Below are 20,786 nucleotides of genomic sequence, written 5' to 3' on the forward strand. Positions count from 1 at the left end.
CATAAGAATACTAAAGACACTGCACAAAGAGTGGGAAGAACCAGCTGCTTTTTTCCCCCTGGGGCCTCCAGACATCTTCAGCTGGTCATGATTTTGGTCAGATTGATTTCACATCGTCTGCAGTACAGCTGCAAAATATGCAGACAAAAATCATGTTGGGATTGTTTTGACAGATATTGTGATTTTCATTTTCAAAAAAAAAAACCAACAAAAATGATGTGATTTTTGCTGGGCTTTTGTATCAACATCTGGAATATGACTTGTAGGTCAGGGCATCCCTGTGGAGCCTCAGTACTTAATTTATAATGGCATTTTGTGCATCTCCTGCAATTTGGATACTGCACTTGGCCCCATTGCGATTTTGATAATAGTGTAAATCACTGTGCAGCTCTAATCTGCATTGTTTAACACCAGGTGAAAGATGTGAATGTCTGTGTCTATCACATATGTTTAGAGTGGCTCTCCTTTTAGAGATATACACTAGGTAACCTTTTGCACATCACTTCACTGGACATTTTTCACAGGTATTGTGCATACACTGGGTGTGGCACAGCTTCTCCAGAGGTGTGAGGACCCTAGCGCCCCTCACAGGGTGAATTTTTCCCTGAGTAGCAGCATCTGTCTTTTGCAAATACTGTTTTCTGGGAATGATAATAATCTTTAAAGAAGCATTAGAGAAATACAGGGACTGCCACTTTCAAGTACACTGACATGACATGATCTTAAACACTGCTCTTACTCATTTAGCCAGACTCCATTTAATTTTCGATCATTTAGCGACTGATAACGTCTTCAAACGTTTGGATTAAGACAAACAGAGAGTAAAAGCCATGCCATGTTTCAAACTAAATCATATTTGTGGTATATGCTCGTAGGAGTGTGTATTAAGACGTGTTTAACTTACAAATTAGTCGTTGACTTCAAAAAGTTCCTCCCAACTGAAATAAATCAGCCGCGGAACCGAAGTTACCGCAGCCGTTGTTTCGACGGGGGCAGAATTTGTTGCAACACCCAGCCGTTGGAATCACATCTTGCATGAATGGAAAGATATTAGCTGTAAAAGCCTGGACTTAGGAATGGAAACTGGACTCAGAGCCTTTCGAGTTGACATTTTTTAGTCGGTATCCGTCGATTTAACGTGGGGACGTTGTTCCCTTTATTCAGCTTTAAAGTGTTGTCTGTTTGTTTGTGTGTTGAGTGGAAGCTAAGTAGCCGCTAGCCTAAAACTACCAGTCAGGCTAGGTAACGTTAACATTACCGCTAGCCTGCGAGCTAGTGAGCACTGCTCCGACAACATAGACCAAAAACAGAGCAAAGATGGTTGAAAGTATATTTGACCTCCCGGTGGAGAAGCAGATATTTTATGCTGTGTTGGGGTTTTCGTGGACGGTGTATCTATGGGAGGCATATCTTTCTTACAGACAGGTAAGTTCAGCTTTTGTCAAAGTTCCTGCTTTGTTGCTAAATGTGTTTAATGAGGGAAAATCGATTTCAGTCATTAACGAAGCTAGCAACATGTGGTGACTGAAATAATGTAATTTTTTGTTTTATTTTCTTGCAAACTGAAGAGTCAATGTACTAGTTTTGTACCCTCCAGGTGTGACATTATTTACATGTACTCATGAACCTGTACAAATGTACACACTGTGTTTATAAAAGCTAAATGTATACATTTTCAGGTTGTTATTGATGCATTTACTGTTCGATGTTTTCACTTGGTGGAACTATGAAACCTGAATAACATTTCCTCTTCACAAAGTTCTTAAAAAACAAGTTTGGCTATTTTTCACCTCAGTTTATATCAAATTTGTGTTGGGAGTCAGTTCAAAGATGCTGGCAGACATCTATGCTTATAATACAATAACTATTAAAACAAACATAAAGCTCCATACTTTGTGATTAGTGTAACATCTAAGCACATATATAAAGTCTCAGTGCAATGGCATCTTTTGGAGCAGTTTGCTGAGTTGTTGTACTTCCCCTTAAAACAGGATATTGTGGCAAAAACGTGATTCAGGCTGATCAAGAGTGTAAATGAGTGTGTTAACAATGTAGTTTTATTTGACAGCATAAACAGAGAAGCAGAACGAGTACAATTTGATAAAGTGAAAAAGGCATTATTATATATTTGTATTATGCTTAATTGAGTGTGTTATAAAAGTTGCTACTGTGTTGATAAGTCATTTTAGAGGGAAATACATTTATCAGCTACAACATTAAAACCACTGACAGGTGAAGTGATTTAATCTCCTTGTTACAATGCAATGTTCTGCTTGGAAACCTCTGGTTCTCTTGGTATTCATATGAATGCCGCCTAACACACACCACCTACCAAAACACAGCTGCAGACAAAGTACACCTCCTCATGGCAACGGCACTACCCTATACCACCCCATCCCCTGATGCCACACTGATTTTCATTGGGATCGGTGTCTTGGAATTTTGAAGGCCAGGTTGACTCCTTTAGATCCTTGTCACGTTCCTCGGGCCATTCCTGGGCAGTTTTTGCCATGGTGCATTTTCCTGCTGGAGGGGAGTACCTGCCATGAGGGGGTATACTAAATCTAGGGTGGATGGTGCGTGTCAAGTGGCATCCACATGAATGCCAACACCCAAGGTTTCTCAGCAAAAACACTGCATTGTAACAACATGATCAGCGTTATTCACTTGTCGGTGGTTTTAATGTTGTAGCTGATTGCTGTAAACCCTAAAACAAACAAACCATCAAAGAAAGTAAGCAATTCAAAACATAATTGTATGTGTTGGTAAGTTAGAAGTGGGAGCTAGATCTTGGAAATGTATACACAAATAGATTAAATGTGTGCTTTCTGGAGCATACATCTGCACAAAAAAACCACAAAAGATTAAAAATAAAATCAGATATTAATTTGTAGCATGTGCTAACATTATAATGAACTTCCCCTCCACAGAGGAGGATATACAGAACAACAACACATGTGCCACACGAACTCGGGAAGATCATGGATTCTGAAACATTTGAGAAGTCTCGTCTTTATCAGCTGGATAAAAGCAACTTCAGCTTTTGGTCTGGACTCTATTCTGAGACTGAAGGGACGGTAAGACAACTAGTAAATGAAAAGCCATAGATTCATAGACTTGTGTGTTCACAATCAGTCTAGTTACTGAGGATGTTTGTGTTATGTTCACAACTTTTCAGTTGATCTTGCTCCTGGGTGGAATCCCATTCCTGTGGGGCGTCGCTGGTTCTGTGACAGCTCGCTTCGGATTTGATTCAGAGTACGAGATCACCCAGTCGCTTGCGTTTCTGATGCTTGCCACGCTGTTCAGCGCCTTCACTGGACTTCCCTGGAGTGTGTACAACACATTTGTCATTGAGGAGAAGCATGGATTTAACCAGCAGGTACACTGACTGAACAGCACTCAAACTCTGCAGACCTGAAATGTGGCCGTTTTAAATGTTAGTAGTTTCCTTCCTCAGGAAGAGCAGCAGCTGTGATCAGCTTGATTTCATGACTGTTACAATGACTTTTCAAACTATCACCCTCTTATAAGCTCAGAAGCTGCAGTGGAAGTTCTGTATTTAGCTGTATTTTGGCAACTATTACAAACATAAAAAGCATGCAGATGGACAAAGATAAAATTATGCTATGGGGCCTTATCATTTTTCACTGTGAATGTTTGTCACCATTAGAATCTGTTGCAGCTGATATGAATTCAAGCAGACCACAGCAGCTTTATCTGTAAACTGAACTACAAACTTTCTACGGCCACATCCGAAGTCTAGTGTGATTATTTGATATTTAAAAGAGCACCAGTTTAAGACCCAAGCCACTTCCACACATTTTTTTCTGTCATCCACCATTGTCTTATTAATGTCCTGTCTTCCTCTCAGACGTTGGGGTTCTTCCTTAAGGATGCCGTGAAGAAATTTATCGTGACCCAGTGTATCCTCCTGCCTGTCACCTCGCTGCTCCTGTACATCATCAAGATTGGTGGAGACTACTTTTTCATCTACGCCTGGCTTTTCACCCTGGCTGTTTCTCTGGTCAGTGCTGCATTCACCCTGTCAGCTGTTAATAAGTGAAGAAGAAGAAAAGTAGAGAAAAGGCCTCTTTGCATAATAAAGGGATGTGTAGTTAGTCTGGTAAATAGAAGGTAACTCAAAAGCAGCACGTAGTCACTCTGTAGGACTGTATATAAAGATGGATGACATGACAGCTTCTCAAAAGTGAAGCCAGAACATCTTGATCGCCCCCTGGTGGCTGGCTGCAATATAGGTTTTAAACCCCACTCCCTCCATGTTAGCAAATGAGACACAAGCCGAGCTAAAAAAATCAGTAGACAGTACACGTCAAGTAAATTTTCCCTATGACAGTTTTTGTCATTTTAGGTAGTTCTTATAACACTGCTGTATATCCAAGTGTTCATTATTCTAATAAGTTTGGCTATAACTAGTTATTTGATGCTATAAGAAGGAGGTTTACTTCATGATTGACAGCTGTGTGTGTCCATCACTGTGCTCATGTGCCGATCAGTGGTGCTGCTCGCAATTGGTTGGACCGGTGTATGGGCAGGAACTCGCTACTATACTGTGGAAGGAAGTGGAAGAGGGTTGTCCATGTTTATATACAGTCTATGCTCTGTAGTTACACTTCGACTGGTTGTTTATTCATCATAATTCATCTCCTCTCCTCCTGTGTTTTCAGGTACTGGTAACGATCTATGCTGACTACATCGCTCCCCTGTTTGACAAGTTCACCCCGTTGCCTGAAGGAGAGCTGAAGTCGGACATTGAGGCCATGGCTAAGAGTATAAGCTTCCCCCTCACCAAGGTTTATGTTGTTGAAGGTAAGCTTATACCACTTAATCCAGAGTGCTTACACCTGGAGCCATATGCCTGTTAAATCATCAAAGTTTCATGTTCTTGTTTGGCATCTTGTCATTATCATATTATGTATTTAAGTTTCAGAGAGATGTTGAATATTTCTACATGTTGGTTGTAGATTCACTGCTCTTAAACTGTCTTGAATGTTCTCCATACTTACAGGCTCCAAGCGTTCGTCACACAGCAACGCCTACTTCTATGGGTTCTTCAAGAACAAACGCATCGTGCTGTTCGACACTCTGCTGGAGGACTACTCGCCCCTGAACAAGTCTGGAGAGCCGCAGCCCGAGCAGCCAGAGAGCGATGACACAGCCGGTGAATCAAAAGCCAAGCCAAAGGTCACAAAGCCATAAACTTTATTCAGAAAAGTCTTGATTGCACTCATTACTACCCAGGGCTCCGTAGGGGCTATACACATGCCATGTCTCTAACCACCTGGAAAATAGGAGTTTGGACGCAGTGTGCTTTTTCTGTGCCAACTTTCAAGAGCGCAGAGAAACACTGGGTCTGAAGTTGCCAGGCAAACATAACAAGCACCGCATCATAGCCTTCTTACATGAAATCCTGAGTGTGGAGCTGATCTTTTTAAGTGTGTAGGCCTAAAATATTGTCCGTGTGACAGATATAAAGCTCTGATAGCTCTGCACTAAAATGATCAACGATTTCTCCATATTTATCACAGACTGATATTTATGGAAGGAGGGAGAGATATCTGTCAGCTGTGATTGGTTATTCCCTGTCACATGACATGGTGTGCACTGCTGCATTCCAAAAGTTTAACTCAGTTTATCTCCGAGTGCAGCCGCTGCACTTTAAAAAATAGGCGCTTGGGAACAAGTGCACTTTGCTCTAGTGTTTGAGCGTGCATGCTGTGCGTCTACATTGAAATCAATGGATTTGAGGGCGCAACAAACAGCATTATGTTCGACCCCTTACTGGCCTTGAAAAGGTTTGTGTGGCTCTTTGACTTAAATGCATCGCAGGTTTTCCTTGACAGTACTTGACTTTGCAAAACAGCGCTCAAATGAATCAACATGCATCATGTCTTTGGACTTCTCCATCCAAAAATCATCACTGACTTGACTGTATTTTAAGTGAAAGTGCCCTCTGTAACCTCCAATAGTATTGACCACATTTTTCACCAGATTTCACATGTTTTAACCTCATCATAATTCCTTGAATTTAAAGTAATTTAAAGATCCCTTCCAATGAAAATCAAGTTTTTAAACTTTGTTAACATGTCCATATGGTGTTTATCATTTGCTACAAGACATGAGCGAAATAAGCAGTCAATGCCATGGCTGAGCATTTCTGCCTTGGATCTGCAGCGTACCACTGACAGACTCAAAAACATGGATTCTGACTTCTAGGATTTTTAAACCTCACACAAACATAAGAAACCAATCCTGTCGGCTGGCAGGGAGGGGCTTTCTATATCGTCAGCATAACACTATGAGGGGAAGTGAGGGGTATCAGAGCCATGTGTAGCTGCATATTGGTATTGCAAACAAAGTTAACAATAACTTAGCCAAGCTTAACGTTTCTTACAACTTTCTAAAGTTGTAGAAAGCAATGAGCAGAGTGGAAGGTGAGCAGGTATTCTCAACGTGTAGAGTTACATTTAAGCCATTTTTGGCATGGAGAGATTTTTTATGGAAAAAAAACTCTGAAATACAGAGGTGATTTTTAGGGGTTTAATCAATGCTAGGAGAGGAACTTTCACATGTCAGAACCTGGAAATACAATAGTGATAAATTCATAAATAGAATTAACACTCATATAATCTGTTCACCTCAAGGGCCAGAAGCTCTAGCCCAGGAGGACATTATTGATCATCGAGCAATATTTCTATCAAACTTGTAGTGAGTGAACAGGGAAGGCTTGAGAGTCAACAGCACACACAACGGTTAATGTTCTGGCTGTTGTGGTGATCCCTGTGACCTGGCTGTTATACGATTGTTTTTGTATTGTCTCTTTGTGAAATTCAACGATGTTGTTCTCTCTTACAGAACAAGAAACAAGGATGTAACAACCCAGAGATCCTTGCAGTCCTGGGTCATGAGCTTGGCCACTGGAAGCTTGGCCACACTGTCAAGAATATCGTCATCAGTCAGGTGATACAGTCTCTCCTTGAGTCTTCACTCAATGTTCAAAACACCAGAACAAAGTTGGCCTGATCACACATAGTCAGATGCAAATGTTCAGATGCAAGTTGATATGCAAATAACATCTGTTCTCTCTGCAGATGAACTCCTTCCTGTGCTTCTCCCTGTTTGCTGTTCTGATTGGACGCAAGGAGCTGTTTGTAGCTTTTGGCTTCAATGACAGCCAGCCCACATTAATAGGCTTGATGATTATCTTCCAGTTCATCTTCTCCCCGTACAATGAGGTGAGTATGTGATTGGTCGTTATTTATTGTTTGTTATTTTGCTCCAGGCGTTCCCACAATTCCGATTGATATATATTTTGTCTTTGCAGCTGCTCTCCTTCTGTCTGACGGTCCTGAGTCGCAGGTTTGAGTTCCAAGCAGATGCTTTTGCACGCGGCATGGGCAAAGCCTCTGAGCTCTACTCCGCCCTCATCAAGCTCAACAAGGACAACCTGGGCTTCCCCGTGGCTGACTGGTTGTTCTCCATGTGGCACTATTCCCACCCTCCCCTCCTGGAGCGCCTCAGAGCACTGGGCAGCATCAAGCAGGACTGACGGGGCTGGAGGGGGGAGGCGCGACCGCTGCCTCCTCCGAAGGGCCTCCGCAAACCGCTCCTGGCCCTGTGATGCACCCTGGCCTTTTTCTACCTGTCCGCCCCCCTTTCATCTTGTTTTATTTTCTTTTAGTCATTCCTCTCCTTGACATACTTTCTATTTTTTCCCTTTGAAACTTTGTTTTAAACAGAACCAAAACATATCAGCACAAGCCAGCCTAAAAAAGCCTGAACTGAAGTCTCCGCTGTTTCTCTAGAGACACCTAATATGCACTTGTAGAGAGCAATACATCTGGGCAATGTGTGTTTAGCAAAAGCTGTTGTCAAAGCACAGATCACATTTACAGATTGACCTCGAGGTATAGTTTTGAACTTATTTATTTCTCTACAATCGGATTATTTTCCTTTTTGACTATAAAGAACAAAAGTATTGAAACCATGTGATTTTGAAACCTGAATACCGGCTTTACAGTGCTTTTTGCAGATACACAGGCCAGAATTTGATTTGTCTCTCAAGTGCAACTTTTGCTTCTTTAGAAATGATCTCCAGGCCAGCTCAAGAGTGAAAACAATCTAGTCATCAACTCAGATTCTCAGTTTTTTGCAAGAGGAGCTATGTAGATGCTTTATCACAGTGACAAAGTGTGAGTGCCTCTAATTATCTCTGGTTTTGTTCCCATAATGGACACATTATGAACAAACCAGTGCAGAAAATTTCATTCAAAATTAGGTTCGATTTTTTTACACGCACTGGGGGGGATCTTGTTTTATTTTTTTCTAAAGCACTTGCTTGTCGGCGAGGTTCCAACCATACCTGTACATATGTAACTTTAATGAGTAGAGTAATGGCGTATGATGTGAATTGTGAAAAAAATGTTGAATGTGGTTTGAAATTTTAAGTTGATGCTGTGTTTCTTAGTTTCTTCTCTTGGTTTTGGGACGGAGTGAGCCCAGAGTTGCCTGGCAAGCAGAGTATTTATAGGGGGACTTGGGGAAGGGGGTCTGCAAGGTCCCTTTCACCACATAAGCCAGTGTTTGGTTTGTTCAGCGAGGGGACTGTGTACTTTCTTTTTGCTGCATTGAATAAAATCCTTCAAAGCATTCCATATGTTTCATGGTTTTGTTTAGTTAAATAAAGATAAAAAATGACGAGTAAAAAGTAAGATTGTGTTTGACAAAGTATAGTTGCATCTTTTATTCAATCAATCAATCAATTTTATTTATAAAGCCCAAAATCACAAATCACAATTTGCCTCACAGGGCTTTACAGCATACGACATCCCTCTGTCCTTTGGACCCTCGCAGCGGATAAGGAAAAACTCCCCAAAAATTATTACTTAGGTCTTAGTTTAACAGCTTTCAGTAATATGTCATGGTTTTAGTTCTTTCTTTTTGTATTTGATAACTCATTTTTGTGTATACATGTTGTAAGACTTTCCTGAGGACTATCTTACAACTATAGATTTAAATTATTTTCAATTAATCCATTGTAGCTTTTTCATGTTTAATTTTTTGCAATTTAAGCTAAAGATTTTTTTTTAATCTGGAAAGGTTTCTCTAACTTTTTTTTTAATTACTTTTTAACTTTATTTGAAAATTAAATTATTTAAAAAGGAATGTATACTATGACTTTTTTAGCACCTTTATCGACATACTATACTATGACTTTTTTCAACATACTATACTATGACAAATGATTTACATTATTATTTTAACTTTATATGTTTATGTTATTTAAAAAATGAATAAAAAAATAAAATTATAATTATAAATTTTAAAAAATATATAAAGGACAAACAAAACAAAAAATAAAAGTAAATAGTCCATGATAGCTATTTAAATAATGTAGAAAAATGAGCAGCAGCAAGGGGGTATAGCAGACAAAGATAAGTTTAATAATAATAATAATAGATAATAATAATAATTATTATAATAACGCATTTTATTTATAGGCACCTTTCACAACTCAAGGACACCTTGAAAAAACAAGCAGCAATATATCCATAGATAATGAAATCGAACAATTCTGTAATATACAATAAAAGCTAATAAAATGACTAAACAAAAATCACAATTATAAATATTAGGTATAAAATAAGGAACAAGGAGCAAATTATTTAAATTAAAATGAACAAATTGAGTGTTATAGACTTATTTTTTGAACACAGGATTAAATAGATTTAATATTTAACTTGAATTCTTTTAAGAAAACTTAAATATACAAAATCTCGTCGGTAATAAATCAAAAAATCAAACATATCAGATGTCATCATAATATCAGCAGTCACGTAGTGAACGTGCGGTGATATCACGCTGACCACATTCAAGACCAAACCATTTCTAAAATGGCAGACGGTATTTTTTTCCTACACGCTATATTTAATCACTTGTGTCGTGTATTAAAAACACAATAGCTGTCGTACTGTATATTAATAAATGAGTTGTTATTTCTATGTGTTCCTCATTAAACTAACGTGACGTAGCGACATTACTCACCCTGTCTGGCCAATAATGGCGCCGTCCAGTGGCGTATTTTGAGGACAAGGGCACGTACTGCTGTCAGTGTTGTTTTCACGTGAGAATCAACTATGGCGAGGCTGCTGAGGCCTAGCATCAGGACTTTTGTCACCTCACAGCTGCGAATGTCATCCGACCAGGTAAAATGCGTCCTGGAAACACGTTACTCCATTAACACGCTGCTTTTGTGACTGTTACACCGCTGTGTGTAAATTAATTAGCTTAATAATTTTGGCTAACTGAAAGCTTGTCTGACAATTAGTAGGTCAACGGTTGTTGGCCACATGATTATAGGTCAGAGGAACTTTGCACCAAATCCATTTTAGGGACATATTAACAGCAATGCAGCACTTTATGTTTCACTTAAATCATATCAAGCCTCTAAATAATTTGTTGCACAAACAGTTTCTGGTCTTTTCCCCAAAACGTTATGGTAACACTGCAAACAAGGAATTCTGTTGCACTCCTTCCTGAAACACCTGACCTTCAGAATAGGGTGAATTTCATAGGGTGCTTAACACCACACAGATAAGACTTGATAGTGAAACCCAAGGGAGGAATTAACTTTGAAACTGTAATTTGAAGCCACTGTCTCTTAAAGGAATGTCTGCACACAAAGCATTAACAATGCTTGTATTTGTCTTTGAATGTTTGCACTAATCATTTATCTCCATGCCCTGTCTTAGCTGGGCGAGCTGGGTAAAGGTGCAGGAAAAGGTGGTGGCGGTGGAGGGTCCATCAGAGAGGCAGGTGGTGCACTGGGGAAGAGGCAGGCTGCTGAGGAGGAGCTGTACTTCAGGTGTGCATTTATTCCCTTTACAGCAACCACATGTGGACAGTTAGCTGTACTATGTCTTTCTCAGTGATGCTGCCTTACAGTCCTAATTTCTTTCTGTTTGTTCACCCACCACCTTATCTGTCCATCTGCACACAAGGCGTAAGGAGCAGGAGCAGCTGGCTGCACTGAGGCAGCATCACCAAGAGGAAATCGAACATCACAAAAAGGAGATTGAGCGTCTGCAGCGCGAGATCGACCGCCACAAGGGAAAGATCAGGAAGCTGAAGCACGACGACTGAGCCAAACTTTCCAATAAATAAAAAAGTTCCAGTTTTCTCACCATCCCAGCCCGACAGCTTCACTAATCACTCAGATTGCTGCATGCACTGTGTCAGCAGGCCAGTCTTGAATGTGTGCGTGATTGTTCTGTAAATGCACGAAGGTTATTAAAACTTAAAGCTTTTAAAATGATGATTGTTTCCATGGCATGCTGTGACACAAGTTGTACAACTTTTTCCACCCTCTCCCCTTTTTTGTAGTCAGTCACTGTGCTCTATGTGCAGGCAAACGGCCAAAGTGGAGAAACCTAGATATCTTTAACGCTGCTTCACATAACACCTATTTTTCTTCCTGTGTGATGTTTAAATAAATTGTATTGTAAATGGCACCAGTAGCTCTATCTTTTAGTCTTTTTAGTAATTTATTATGGAAACCTACCAAACATTCTCTAATGTCAGCTTCTCACATGTGGGGATTTGCTGCTTTTTACAGTTTCATGTTGAGGCACATTTCATACCTTTACATTTTTGGACTGTTTGTCAGACAAAGCAAGCATCTTTGATATGAAAAGGTAAAAATATTACCTGAGAAAGCACTTCATCAATGTGATTTGAATTATTGTAAAAAAAAATATATATAAGCACTGACATTAGAAATATGAGGAATATGCACCAAATTTTGACACAGCACTGGGTTTAAATATAGTTTGTGATTGTGTGTCAAGTTGCTCTTTAAGGCCCTCATCAGTTCAGTTGATGTGTTTTCATGGTGCATATCCCCAAACAAGTGGATTTCCAAACTAAAACAAATCAGACAACTCTAGTGGGCGTTACCTCTAAATACATGAGCACAGAGTGACATTGTACACACCAACATAGCTTTCCCTCAATTCAACATAAGAGTTAAAATTGCTTAAAAATGACTAGGTGATTAGGGACTGTTTGTTACGTATGAGAGGGAATGGTGGTGCATAATTGGAGCCATGTTAAATGTTTTTTTAAAGCACTTGGGAGGGAATTTAGTTTTTATTTTAGATTATTATTAATTTTATTATTATTATAAATTATTAATTATTTTAAATACCACCTGAGCCCCATTTGAAAAAGCCCATATCACAGCATTTCCTCATAGTCAGAAACTGTAAAAACAGAAATTATCTCTGGCTTTTAGAATTTCTGACGCTTCTTGAACACATCATGCTCAGCCAATAGCAGGAAACACAACCAAATCTAAGCTTAAAATCATGTTATTTAAAGCAGCTCTTACCTTTCTTGCATTTCACACAGCATTTAGAAAAAAATTGAACATCCACAACTCCCGCCTCTCTCCAAAGTCCCATCCCCCTTCTCCTGCAACTCTTCGGCTCGGGCCGAATGCAATGATCGGTCGGAGTTTTCTTAGAACCATATGAGAATGGTACAATTATGAGTTTTTATCTCTGGTGGAATTCACTCACATTTTAGTGTGCCATCAGCTTATTTATTGCATTTTAACCTAAACAAAGAAAAGCATAAAATTTCCAGAAAGGTAAGTGTTGTTTTAATCAGAATCACTTCATTCTACGTCTCCTTTACAATTTGCCAAAAATAAAAAGTTTGCACTAACCCTGTTAAAGAAAAATAATAAAAATTCTGTGCTCTTGCATGCATGTAAATAATGAAAAACTTATTCATTTCAATCCTAGGAATTTGCTTTCAGTTTTTATATGTCGGCCATCAAAGGGTTAGGGCCTATTTATGGTCAGTGTGTGGATGCAAATATAGGGTTAGGGCCTATTTATGGTCAGTGTGTGGATGCAAAACAACTTTCTCCAGCTAAATTCAGACAAGACTGAAGTCATCGTATTTGGTCCACAGAAACAAAGAGCAAGTGTCAGCAGTTACCTCCAGTCTCTCTCTCTAAAACCTACAAATCAGGTTAGAAATCTCGGGGTAATAATGGACTCAGACTTGAACTTTAACAACCACATCAAATCAATAACATCAGCAGCTTTTTACCATCTAAAAACATTGCCAAAATCAAAAGTATAGTGTCTAAACCTGACTTGGAGAGACTGATCCATGCATTTGTCTCTAGTAGGTTAGACTACTGTAACGGCCTGCTCACTGGCCTCTCCAAACGGGCCGTAAGACAGCTCCAGTACATCCAGAATGCTGCTGCTCAAGTCCTGACCAGAACCAGGAAGTATGAGCACATTAGTCCTGCGCTCAGGTCTCTACACTGGCTTCCTGTGGCTCAGAGAATAGACTTTAAAGCAGCTCTGCTTGTGTACAAGTCTCTCCACGGCCTAGCACCAAAGTACATCTCTGACATGTTAGTGCCATATGAACCATCTCGGACTCTGAGGACCTCAGGGACCGGCCTCCTGCTGGTGCCCAGAGTCAGGACTAAACATGGGGAATCAGGATTCCAGTTTTATGCAGCTAAAATCTGGAACAGTCTTTCTGAAGATGTGAGACAGGCCTCTACTCTGACAATGTTCAAATCTAGGCTCAAAACAGCTCTATTTCACTGTGCATATGACTGAAAGGATCTTATCTGCACTCTTCTCTTTTAAAGTTCATTTTATAATGATTATTTATGTTTTTATTTTGTATTGTGATTTTAATGCATTTTCTTGTTCTGTAAAGCACTTTGAATTACTTTGTGTACGAATTGTGCTCTACAAATAAACTTGCCTTGCCTTGCCTTGCCTTTATTGTGGAGGGAGGGTCATACATTTTCCACAGGTCACCCAGGAAGGCTCCAGGAAAAATATTTGTAGCTTCAAGGAGGGTCAAGATTCAGAAAACAAACATAATACAAAGTTGCACCCCTTATCAGTAGAGTGCTGTCCCTTAAAAGCATAAAACAGCAAGATGGTGCAGTTAGGTGAACATATGTATTAATATTCTCCAATAATAGCAAGCAGAAGACTGAGCTTTAATTAAAGATTTAGATTTAAATCTGACAACACAACTTTCAGAGGAGGAAAGTAAAAAAAAAAAAGTATTTAAAAACTAAAATTCTCCCTCCATGCAACAGCGTCGCTGGAACATTTGAACACACTTCCCACGAGAAAGAAATATAAAAAACGTCACTTCCGCCTGCCCCTGCCTTTTACCACGAGCAGCCCCGTGCGTCTTTCTTTTCGCTCATCATGGCGGACCGGTTCAATAAGGTGGGCAGCCGCTGCGGAATTATAATGTCTTTTTTTGCTGTTTAGTGGAAGTTAATTCCGGTATTTTATAGTTAACATGAAGGCGATATCTATGGGACTCCTTGGTGTTGTCGTTGCTTTGTCCGGTGTTACTGTTAAGACTTGTTTTTAAAACATGTTTGAGGCAGTGAGCGGTAGCTGAGTGGACATGCCTTCATCATGGCAGCTTCCCTGACGAGTCAACGCCGTTAGCTTGCTAGCTTAAACCAGGGTTATGATTATGTGCAAGTTTGGGTAACGTACGCGGAAATTTAGTAACTTAATAGATTATTACACTAGGGTCTTAACATTTATGGTCATCCATGTTAGCTGAGGCTAAATTAAGATGTCATGCTTTGACGTTAATGCTAAGCTAAAGGCAGTCGGCAAGTTACATGTGGCAGGTTATTACAAGGCTCAAGGAGGCGAAAATGGTTCTCTCAAAGTTCTTAAACGTTTTTAATTTGCGATGATTGTTTTACATGTTCAATACTTGCAGCTTCTACTTAAGACTAACTATAATATAAAATGTAAACAGCATCAGGCCGGTATTAACGTTAAAGTGAAGCATCCATCTGCTTTACATTACCATGCTAGTTGATGAGAGCCAACGCTGGTGTGATTTTTAGGTGTAACTTTAAATACCTGTATCTCTGTCTTTTTGAATCCTGCAGGTTCTGCTGCTTGATGGCAGGGGCCATCTACTCGGCCGCCTTGCTGCCCTTGTGGCTAAACAGGTTCTGCTAGGTAAGTGTTTCTGAAATACATTTTTGTGTAAAATGTGAAAACTGTTTATGCTAAAGCCATATGTAGAAGCACACAAACACTACATTCAAAATTTGAGCAGCCCTTTGAATGAGAAGCTGCTGTGTTGCTTCAGCCTGTCAATGATGATGACCTTTACCTCATTTGCTTGAGTTTAACGACCATGAGAAAACTCACATGCACTACCATCTGAGACAAGACGGATTGTTAACTAGATTTTTTTTTCTTAAATGTCCAAATTTTAAACTCTTGCCTGTTTCTTTTCAGGACACAAAGTAGTGGTGGTGAGATGCGAAGGCATCAACATCTCCGGCAACTTCTACCGTAACAAGCGTAAGTAGGATACATCTCTGCTCAGTTGAACTTCTTTGATATGCTTGTTGTCTATGATGTTTTACCCATATTATTCGAGTTTCAATGACCATGAGACCACTTACATGCACTACCATCTGAGACATCAGCGTTACATACTAAAGTAATGCAACTGCTTAGTACCTTGAACTGTTTGAAACACAGTCCGAATGATGTCTGTATTGTGTACCCCTCTATAGTGAAGTACCTGGCTTTCCTGCGTAAGAGGATGAACACCAACCCCTCTCGTGGACCGTACCACTTTAGAGCTCCCAGCAGGATCTTCTGGAGGACTGTCAGAGGTAAGAACGCACCACTACTCAGTACACAGAAACTTCCTCACCAGAATATGAAATTAGTTCAGTGCTGATGAAAAATACTTGCACTGAGGATGTAGCAAGAATATCACAGCATTTACTTTAAGAAATTGATATGTAATTGAGGAGTTTATTATCACTTAAGTTGGTAGACTGGGCACTGCTGCATTGAAATGAAAACAGTCAGGGCAGAGGAGTCTGTAATAAAACTGTCTCACTGCTCCTGAACTGTGGTCAAACCTTGGCAGCGCTGATCAAGTATGAAGCAAGATTTTGTGACTATTTCCCATTTCTTGCCTCGAATGATTTCATTACACATATTTTAGCGTACTGTTAAGCAGTAAAATCAGCTTGTGACTCGTCTGCCATGTTAAACGTTTGATCGACATGATTATTGTTGCACTATAGACTCCAGGACTGATTGGTTTTTGGTGCGCTGCAGTCGATTCTACCTAATGCCAGTAGAGGTAGTCAGAAGAGGAGGAAGGACATGATGCTTTTTCAGATTATCTGTCACATGTACTTTCAGAATACAGTGAAAGTTTTAGCAAATATGAGTTATTTTCATTGAAGTTACCAACTGTAGCTTTAAACTATAATTCATAAGAACCCTTCGAAGATCCACTGTTGGACTGAAATATAATTGAGTCCTGTGAGTTGAATCTTGTGAAGCGTGACCTTAACCTTAATTTGACCAGGCACAAGTTGTTCCTTACTTGACCGTGATGAGCACTTTATCCCGAAGCTGATCATCTCTTGATGAGCCTAACTTTTCGGATCTGATTGCTGAGTTGAGTAGGGACGTATATTTATTTGTGCTTGGACAAAAATATCTTTTGGATACAGCTTCAATTGTTAATGAAACCGTATAATGGTTTAGCTTTGTTAATCCCTGTGGGGAAACCAGTTTGCCCTCAAATCAACTCATACTGACAAGTGATATGGACATTACATTCACTGTACAAAACAAATACACAGTTCAACAAATAACAAGAAGAGCCATTTTTACTTACTAGTATTCTCTGCTATCCAGGCATGCTGCCCCACAAAACCAAGAGAGGACAGGCTGCTCTGGAGAGGCTGAAGGTGTTCGACGGTATCCCCCCGCCCTATGACAAGGTGATGAATCTCAGTTAACATGGCCCAAACATGTGGCTTTACCTCTGCTGTCTGTGATGTCATTAATCCCTTACCTACCTTGTTTGAGTAGTGACTCTGAAAAAAAAAAATTCTATCTGAGACATGCTTTTCTATCAGTGTTCAGATTTGCTGTCGTCTTCTTTGTCTGATTTTGGCTTTTGTTCCACAGAGGAAGCGCATGGTTGTTCCAGCTGCTCTCAAGATTGTGCGTCTGAAGCCCACTCGCAAGGTGAGCCTTGAATATTTGACTAAGAGCTGACAAAATTAGATTTCAGTGTCACATTTCTGACTTGCATTGTAGAACTTACTTGGCTTTGAAATTTACAAACATGGACAAAATCAAATTGAAGTGCTTTAGTTTACCTGCAACAACAGTTCTAACTTGACGGTGATGAGAAATTTATCCCGAAGCTGATCATCTCTTGATGAGTCAAACTTTTCGGATCTGATTACTGAGTTGAGTTGACGAGTTGTACCTCAAATTGAAGCTTAAAACATGGAAACTTGCACTTTGTTTAAAGCTACAGGGGTGCCCACTTTTCTCAATTTTTAAGAAGGATGTCTGTGATACACTGAAACGTACTGACTTGGACTTTTCTTTCCTGCTCAGTTCGCCCTCCTCGGGCGTCTGGCACACGAGGTCGGCTGGAAGTACCAGGCAATCACAGCCACCCTGGAGGAGAAGAGAAAAGAGAAGGCTAAGCTCCGCTACAGCAAGAAAAAGACACTGGTCAAGCTTACCAAGCAGGCAGAGAAGAACGTCGAGGGCAAAATTGCAAAATACACAGACGTTCTGAAACAATATGGAGTCCTTGTCTGAGCTGGTTGTCTCTAGCCAATAAAGATAAATACATGTTTATAGAAAGTGTATTGACTTTTTCATTCCTCAAGACTGGAAATTGCACTTAATTGGAAATAAAGTGAATTATTGTACTAATATGATGCTAGCTGTAATGTTGGATATAAATCAGATCTAAGAATGGGGACACCACAGTGTAAGCAGCTGCAATTAGCATGCGACCTGGGCCTAGTTTTCACATTGTGATTGCAGACAGTTTAGATATGCTTGCATTATAGTTGGGAAGTTGTCATGCAATCAATATGTACAGCATATAATAATCCCATGACAGGTTTTTGACAGTCGGTAATGTACATCATTACTTTGAGACCCTGCAGCACCTCAGCCACTGTTCTATAACCTATCTTGCATGTAATTGGAAAAACTGCATACAGCCTCTGTTACAGGAAAAACTGCTGAACAAAATGTTAAATTCCTGCTCTCTGGGCAAACTAGAGAATTGGTTCATATTGTATAAGCCAGGGGCATTTCTCTCCCTTGCTGAAATATAACATGAATAGTGTGGAAGGAGAAAGTTAGTGTGAAGAATATGACTTTCATGCATCAGACAATTAAAGAATACCAGATTATGATGAATTTGGATGTCTGCAAATACCTATATTTATAAGGAACTAATAATTCTAAACTGAAAGCTGCCATTTTAGAAATATTACACGTCATGACCGAGTCTCAAAGGTCTCTGAAAGGATTAACACTAAAGGATGTAATTGTCTGATTTGAAATAGTAAGGAAGTATGAGGTGAAATTTCCTTCACCAAGTAGTATCTTGAAATAACTGAAGACAGAGAGGTTAGAGAGCATTATTACCTTTTTTATCTCAACATTTTACCATCCGGGTCATTCAGCTTCCCATTTGTTTCACCATCTGCTTCAGCTGTAGTGAAACGTGAGAATAAGATTATGAGAAATGGTTTTTACTACCTGTTTTATTTTACAAATCACAGATGAGAAGACATGTAAAGACAGTGGACTGTGTTATATTGACACCAATGTTATGCTCACTAATTTCTCTTATCTCACAGTCTAATCTTTTCAGGGGAGCTAGAGTTTTGGCAAAATGTAATGCAGTGTTGTTTCCACTGCAGTTGGGCCTTTTTACCAGCAGATGGCAGTGTTTTACTAAAATTCACGTGGGATCGGTTGTAGAACTACCAAACACTGCAAAGTATTCCTTAAAAATAAATAAATGAAATAAATAAAAGATGAAATTGAACTAAGTCTTGAGTGAATCAGGGATTTTAGAGTTTGATTACCAAAGAGCGAAATTAAAGAAAATAATACAGGTATTACCGCTGTTCTCCTGCACCGAGGAGTTCAGGCAGTAGTGTGTACTTTCTTAATACATAACGTATGAAGCAATCCTTTGAGAACCTGCTTAAAATGAATATGGGTAAAATAATAAAAACACAGTCCTGATGAAATGGACATCATAGATGTTAAACTACATGTACAGTAATATGGTTTTAAAGGATTACCCTCCAGAAAATACAGTTGATTCCAGCTAATTCTCCTTAGGAGGTAATCCCACTCACTGTAAAGGTTATTGGATTTCTTCAAGAACAATTGGTAGCCCAAAATAACCAAAGCAATTTAGCTGCTTTTTTTCGTCCAGTGGAACAACTGAATCTCCTGGGAATGAATGGGAATTGCCCACATATCCGTACCTCCTCCACTTAAAATAGGACACACTCTGAGGTCATTCCCTGTTTTTACTGGTGCTCCAAACGGAGCTGCAGTAAGAGATGACTGACACAATAAGTAGATAATGAATGTTATTGAGCATCAGTCATATGGATCTACTTAATCACATCAGCACTGACTTGTGTGCTTTCACATGATGACAGCATTTACTGAACATATGTTCACTGTTTTGACTCTGACGACCCACTAACCCTACAGTAACTACAGTAGCAGCAGGTTTTCATGACTTGTGAAGGGCACAGATTCACAACCTTTCTGCCTTGTAAGCCAAGTGATTTTTCTTTTTCTCACTTTTTAATCTGAAGGACATTTAGATTGTAAAGGAACTGTTTACCCCCAAATCAAAAACACATATTTGTCCTCTTATCTGCAGGGCTGTTTGTCAATCCAGATTGTTTTGGTGTGAGTTGCTGAGTGTTGGATATATCGGCAGTAGAGATGTCTGCCTTCTCTTGAATATGATGAAACCATAAGGCACTCAGCTTGTGGTGCTCAAAGCACCAAATAATAGACATTTGCTCAACAGCAATGTCTCTTTCCAGAAATCATGACCCGGTTATTCAAGATAATCCACAGACCTTGTTGTGAGCACTTTCTCCCTACTGAACTACACCCACCAACCATTTTACAGTGCAGAAGGAAGTGTGCATCTACTCATGGATGAGAGGCTCTTGCTTATGATAGCACAAGTGTCCTTGCTTTCAATTTCTCACAGTGTTGCAGTGGCAAGAAGCCCTGCCACCCAAAAAGCTTTCCCCATAGACCACCTTTGTGAAAGAGTCACCTGTAAAGCTGTTGACAGGACACCTCGGACTACAAAAAAAGTTGATTACATTTCTTTCTATTATGAAATTTGTGACATCAGGGTGCTAGGTGGCTTAGTGGGTAGAGCGGGCGTCCGATACACAAAGGCAATAACTTTGCCGTAGTGGCTGCAGGTTTGATTCCAGCCTACAGCACCTTGCTGCATGCCATCCCTCCCTCTATCCCCCCTCACACTTAGACTGTCCTTTCTAATAGAGGCAAAAAGCCAAAAAGAAAATCTTTAATGGAACAATGGAAAGTCTATGAGCAGGAAACACTTGGCCATCCTGCAGAAGTAAACCTGGAAGCCAGCATATGTGCCAGGAGAGCAGTTCCATAGGATTGAATGGGCGCCATCTTGGAGTTCAGTATCTAGTTATGATTATAAATGTATGGGCATCCTCCTCAGCAGAGCTGTAATGTTAGCTAGCACGGTGGTGCTAGATGCATGCTTTTGTCTGTGCAGTGATACGGCTGGTAGGTGGAGTTTGGTCGAAAGAAAATAGTTCCTACATGAAACTGCCTGCA

At 39.8% G+C, this 20,786-nt stretch overlaps 3 protein-coding genes and 5 non-coding genes across 8 annotated transcripts; all 8 read left to right on the forward strand.

Annotated features, from left to right (window-relative positions):
* Positions 1-979: 979 nt before the first annotated feature.
* On the forward strand, positions 980-8,671 carry zmpste24 (zinc metallopeptidase, STE24 homolog). The gene is made up of 9 exons (XM_033643325.2): positions 980-1,425; positions 2,931-3,077; positions 3,179-3,382; positions 3,875-4,027; positions 4,689-4,830; positions 5,030-5,205; positions 6,877-6,981; positions 7,113-7,256; positions 7,346-8,671. Exons 1-9 carry the CDS (start codon positions 1,318-1,320, stop codon positions 7,568-7,570), a joined length of 1,404 nt encoding a protein of 467 aa, XP_033499216.1. The 5' UTR covers positions 980-1,317; the 3' UTR covers positions 7,571-8,671.
* A 1,395-nt stretch (positions 8,672-10,066) lies between these two features.
* On the forward strand, positions 10,067-11,531 carry atp5if1b (ATP synthase inhibitory factor subunit 1b). Its single transcript, XM_033643326.2, has 3 exons — positions 10,067-10,226; positions 10,773-10,885; positions 11,022-11,531. Exons 1-3 carry the CDS (start codon positions 10,158-10,160, stop codon positions 11,161-11,163), a joined length of 324 nt encoding a protein of 107 aa, XP_033499217.1. The 5' UTR covers positions 10,067-10,157; the 3' UTR covers positions 11,164-11,531.
* A 2,655-nt stretch (positions 11,532-14,186) lies between these two features.
* Positions 14,187-17,759, forward strand: rpl13a (ribosomal protein L13a). Its single transcript, XM_033643638.2, has 7 exons — positions 14,187-14,303; positions 14,996-15,068; positions 15,354-15,419; positions 15,638-15,739; positions 16,788-16,873; positions 17,064-17,123; positions 17,505-17,759. Exons 1-7 carry the CDS (start codon positions 14,283-14,285, stop codon positions 17,712-17,714), a joined length of 618 nt encoding a protein of 205 aa, XP_033499529.1. The 5' UTR covers positions 14,187-14,282; the 3' UTR covers positions 17,715-17,759.
* Positions 15,202-15,285, forward strand: LOC117267672 (small nucleolar RNA Z195/SNORD33/SNORD32 family). Its single transcript, XR_004502600.1, has one exon. It is a non-coding gene; the product is annotated as a small nucleolar RNA Z195/SNORD33/SNORD32 family (small nucleolar RNA).
* LOC117267660 (small nucleolar RNA Z195/SNORD33/SNORD32 family) lies at positions 15,466-15,545 on the forward strand. The gene has a single exon (XR_004502589.1). It is a non-coding gene; the product is annotated as a small nucleolar RNA Z195/SNORD33/SNORD32 family (small nucleolar RNA).
* On the forward strand, positions 16,472-16,547 carry LOC117267664 (small nucleolar RNA SNORD50). The gene has a single exon (XR_004502593.1). It is a non-coding gene; the product is annotated as a small nucleolar RNA SNORD50 (small nucleolar RNA).
* Positions 16,920-17,000, forward strand: LOC117267662 (small nucleolar RNA SNORD34). The gene has a single exon (XR_004502591.2). It is a non-coding gene; the product is annotated as a small nucleolar RNA SNORD34 (small nucleolar RNA).
* LOC117267663 (small nucleolar RNA SNORD50) lies at positions 17,278-17,353 on the forward strand. Its single transcript, XR_004502592.1, has one exon. It is a non-coding gene; the product is annotated as a small nucleolar RNA SNORD50 (small nucleolar RNA).
* Positions 17,760-20,786: the final 3,027 nt, after the last annotated feature.

The sequence above is a fragment of the Epinephelus lanceolatus genome, chromosome 15 (assembly GCF_041903045.1).
Source record: "Epinephelus lanceolatus isolate andai-2023 chromosome 15, ASM4190304v1, whole genome shotgun sequence".
NCBI lineage: Eukaryota > Metazoa > Chordata > Actinopteri > Perciformes > Serranidae > Epinephelus > Epinephelus lanceolatus.

Excerpts from the sequence above, each read along its gene's own strand:
- rpl13a (XM_033643638.2), top strand. The coding sequence starts at position 14,283 with ATGGCGGACCGGTTCAATAAG. Across the intron at positions 14,304-14,995 it reads TGGCGGACCGGTTCAATAAG|GTTCTGCTGCTTGATGGCAG; the intron begins GTGGGCAGCCGC and ends TGAATCCTGCAG. Across the intron at positions 15,069-15,353 it reads GGCTAAACAGGTTCTGCTAG|GACACAAAGTAGTGGTGGTG; the intron begins GTAAGTGTTTCT and ends GTTTCTTTTCAG.
- atp5if1b (XM_033643326.2), top strand. The coding sequence starts at position 10,158 with ATGGCGAGGCTGCTGAGGCCTAGCATCAGGACTTTTGTCACCTCACAG. Across the intron at positions 10,227-10,772 it reads TGCGAATGTCATCCGACCAG|CTGGGCGAGCTGGGTAAAGG; the intron begins GTAAAATGCGTC and ends GCCCTGTCTTAG. Across the intron at positions 10,886-11,021 it reads GAGGAGGAGCTGTACTTCAG|GCGTAAGGAGCAGGAGCAGC; the intron begins GTGTGCATTTAT and ends TCTGCACACAAG.
- zmpste24 (XM_033643325.2), top strand. The coding sequence starts at position 1,318 with ATGGTTGAAAGTATATTTGACCTCCCGGTGGAGAAGCAGATATTTTAT. Across the intron at positions 3,383-3,874 it reads AGCATGGATTTAACCAGCAG|ACGTTGGGGTTCTTCCTTAA; the intron begins GTACACTGACTG and ends TCTTCCTCTCAG. Across the intron at positions 4,831-5,029 it reads CAAGGTTTATGTTGTTGAAG|GCTCCAAGCGTTCGTCACAC; the intron begins GTAAGCTTATAC and ends CCATACTTACAG.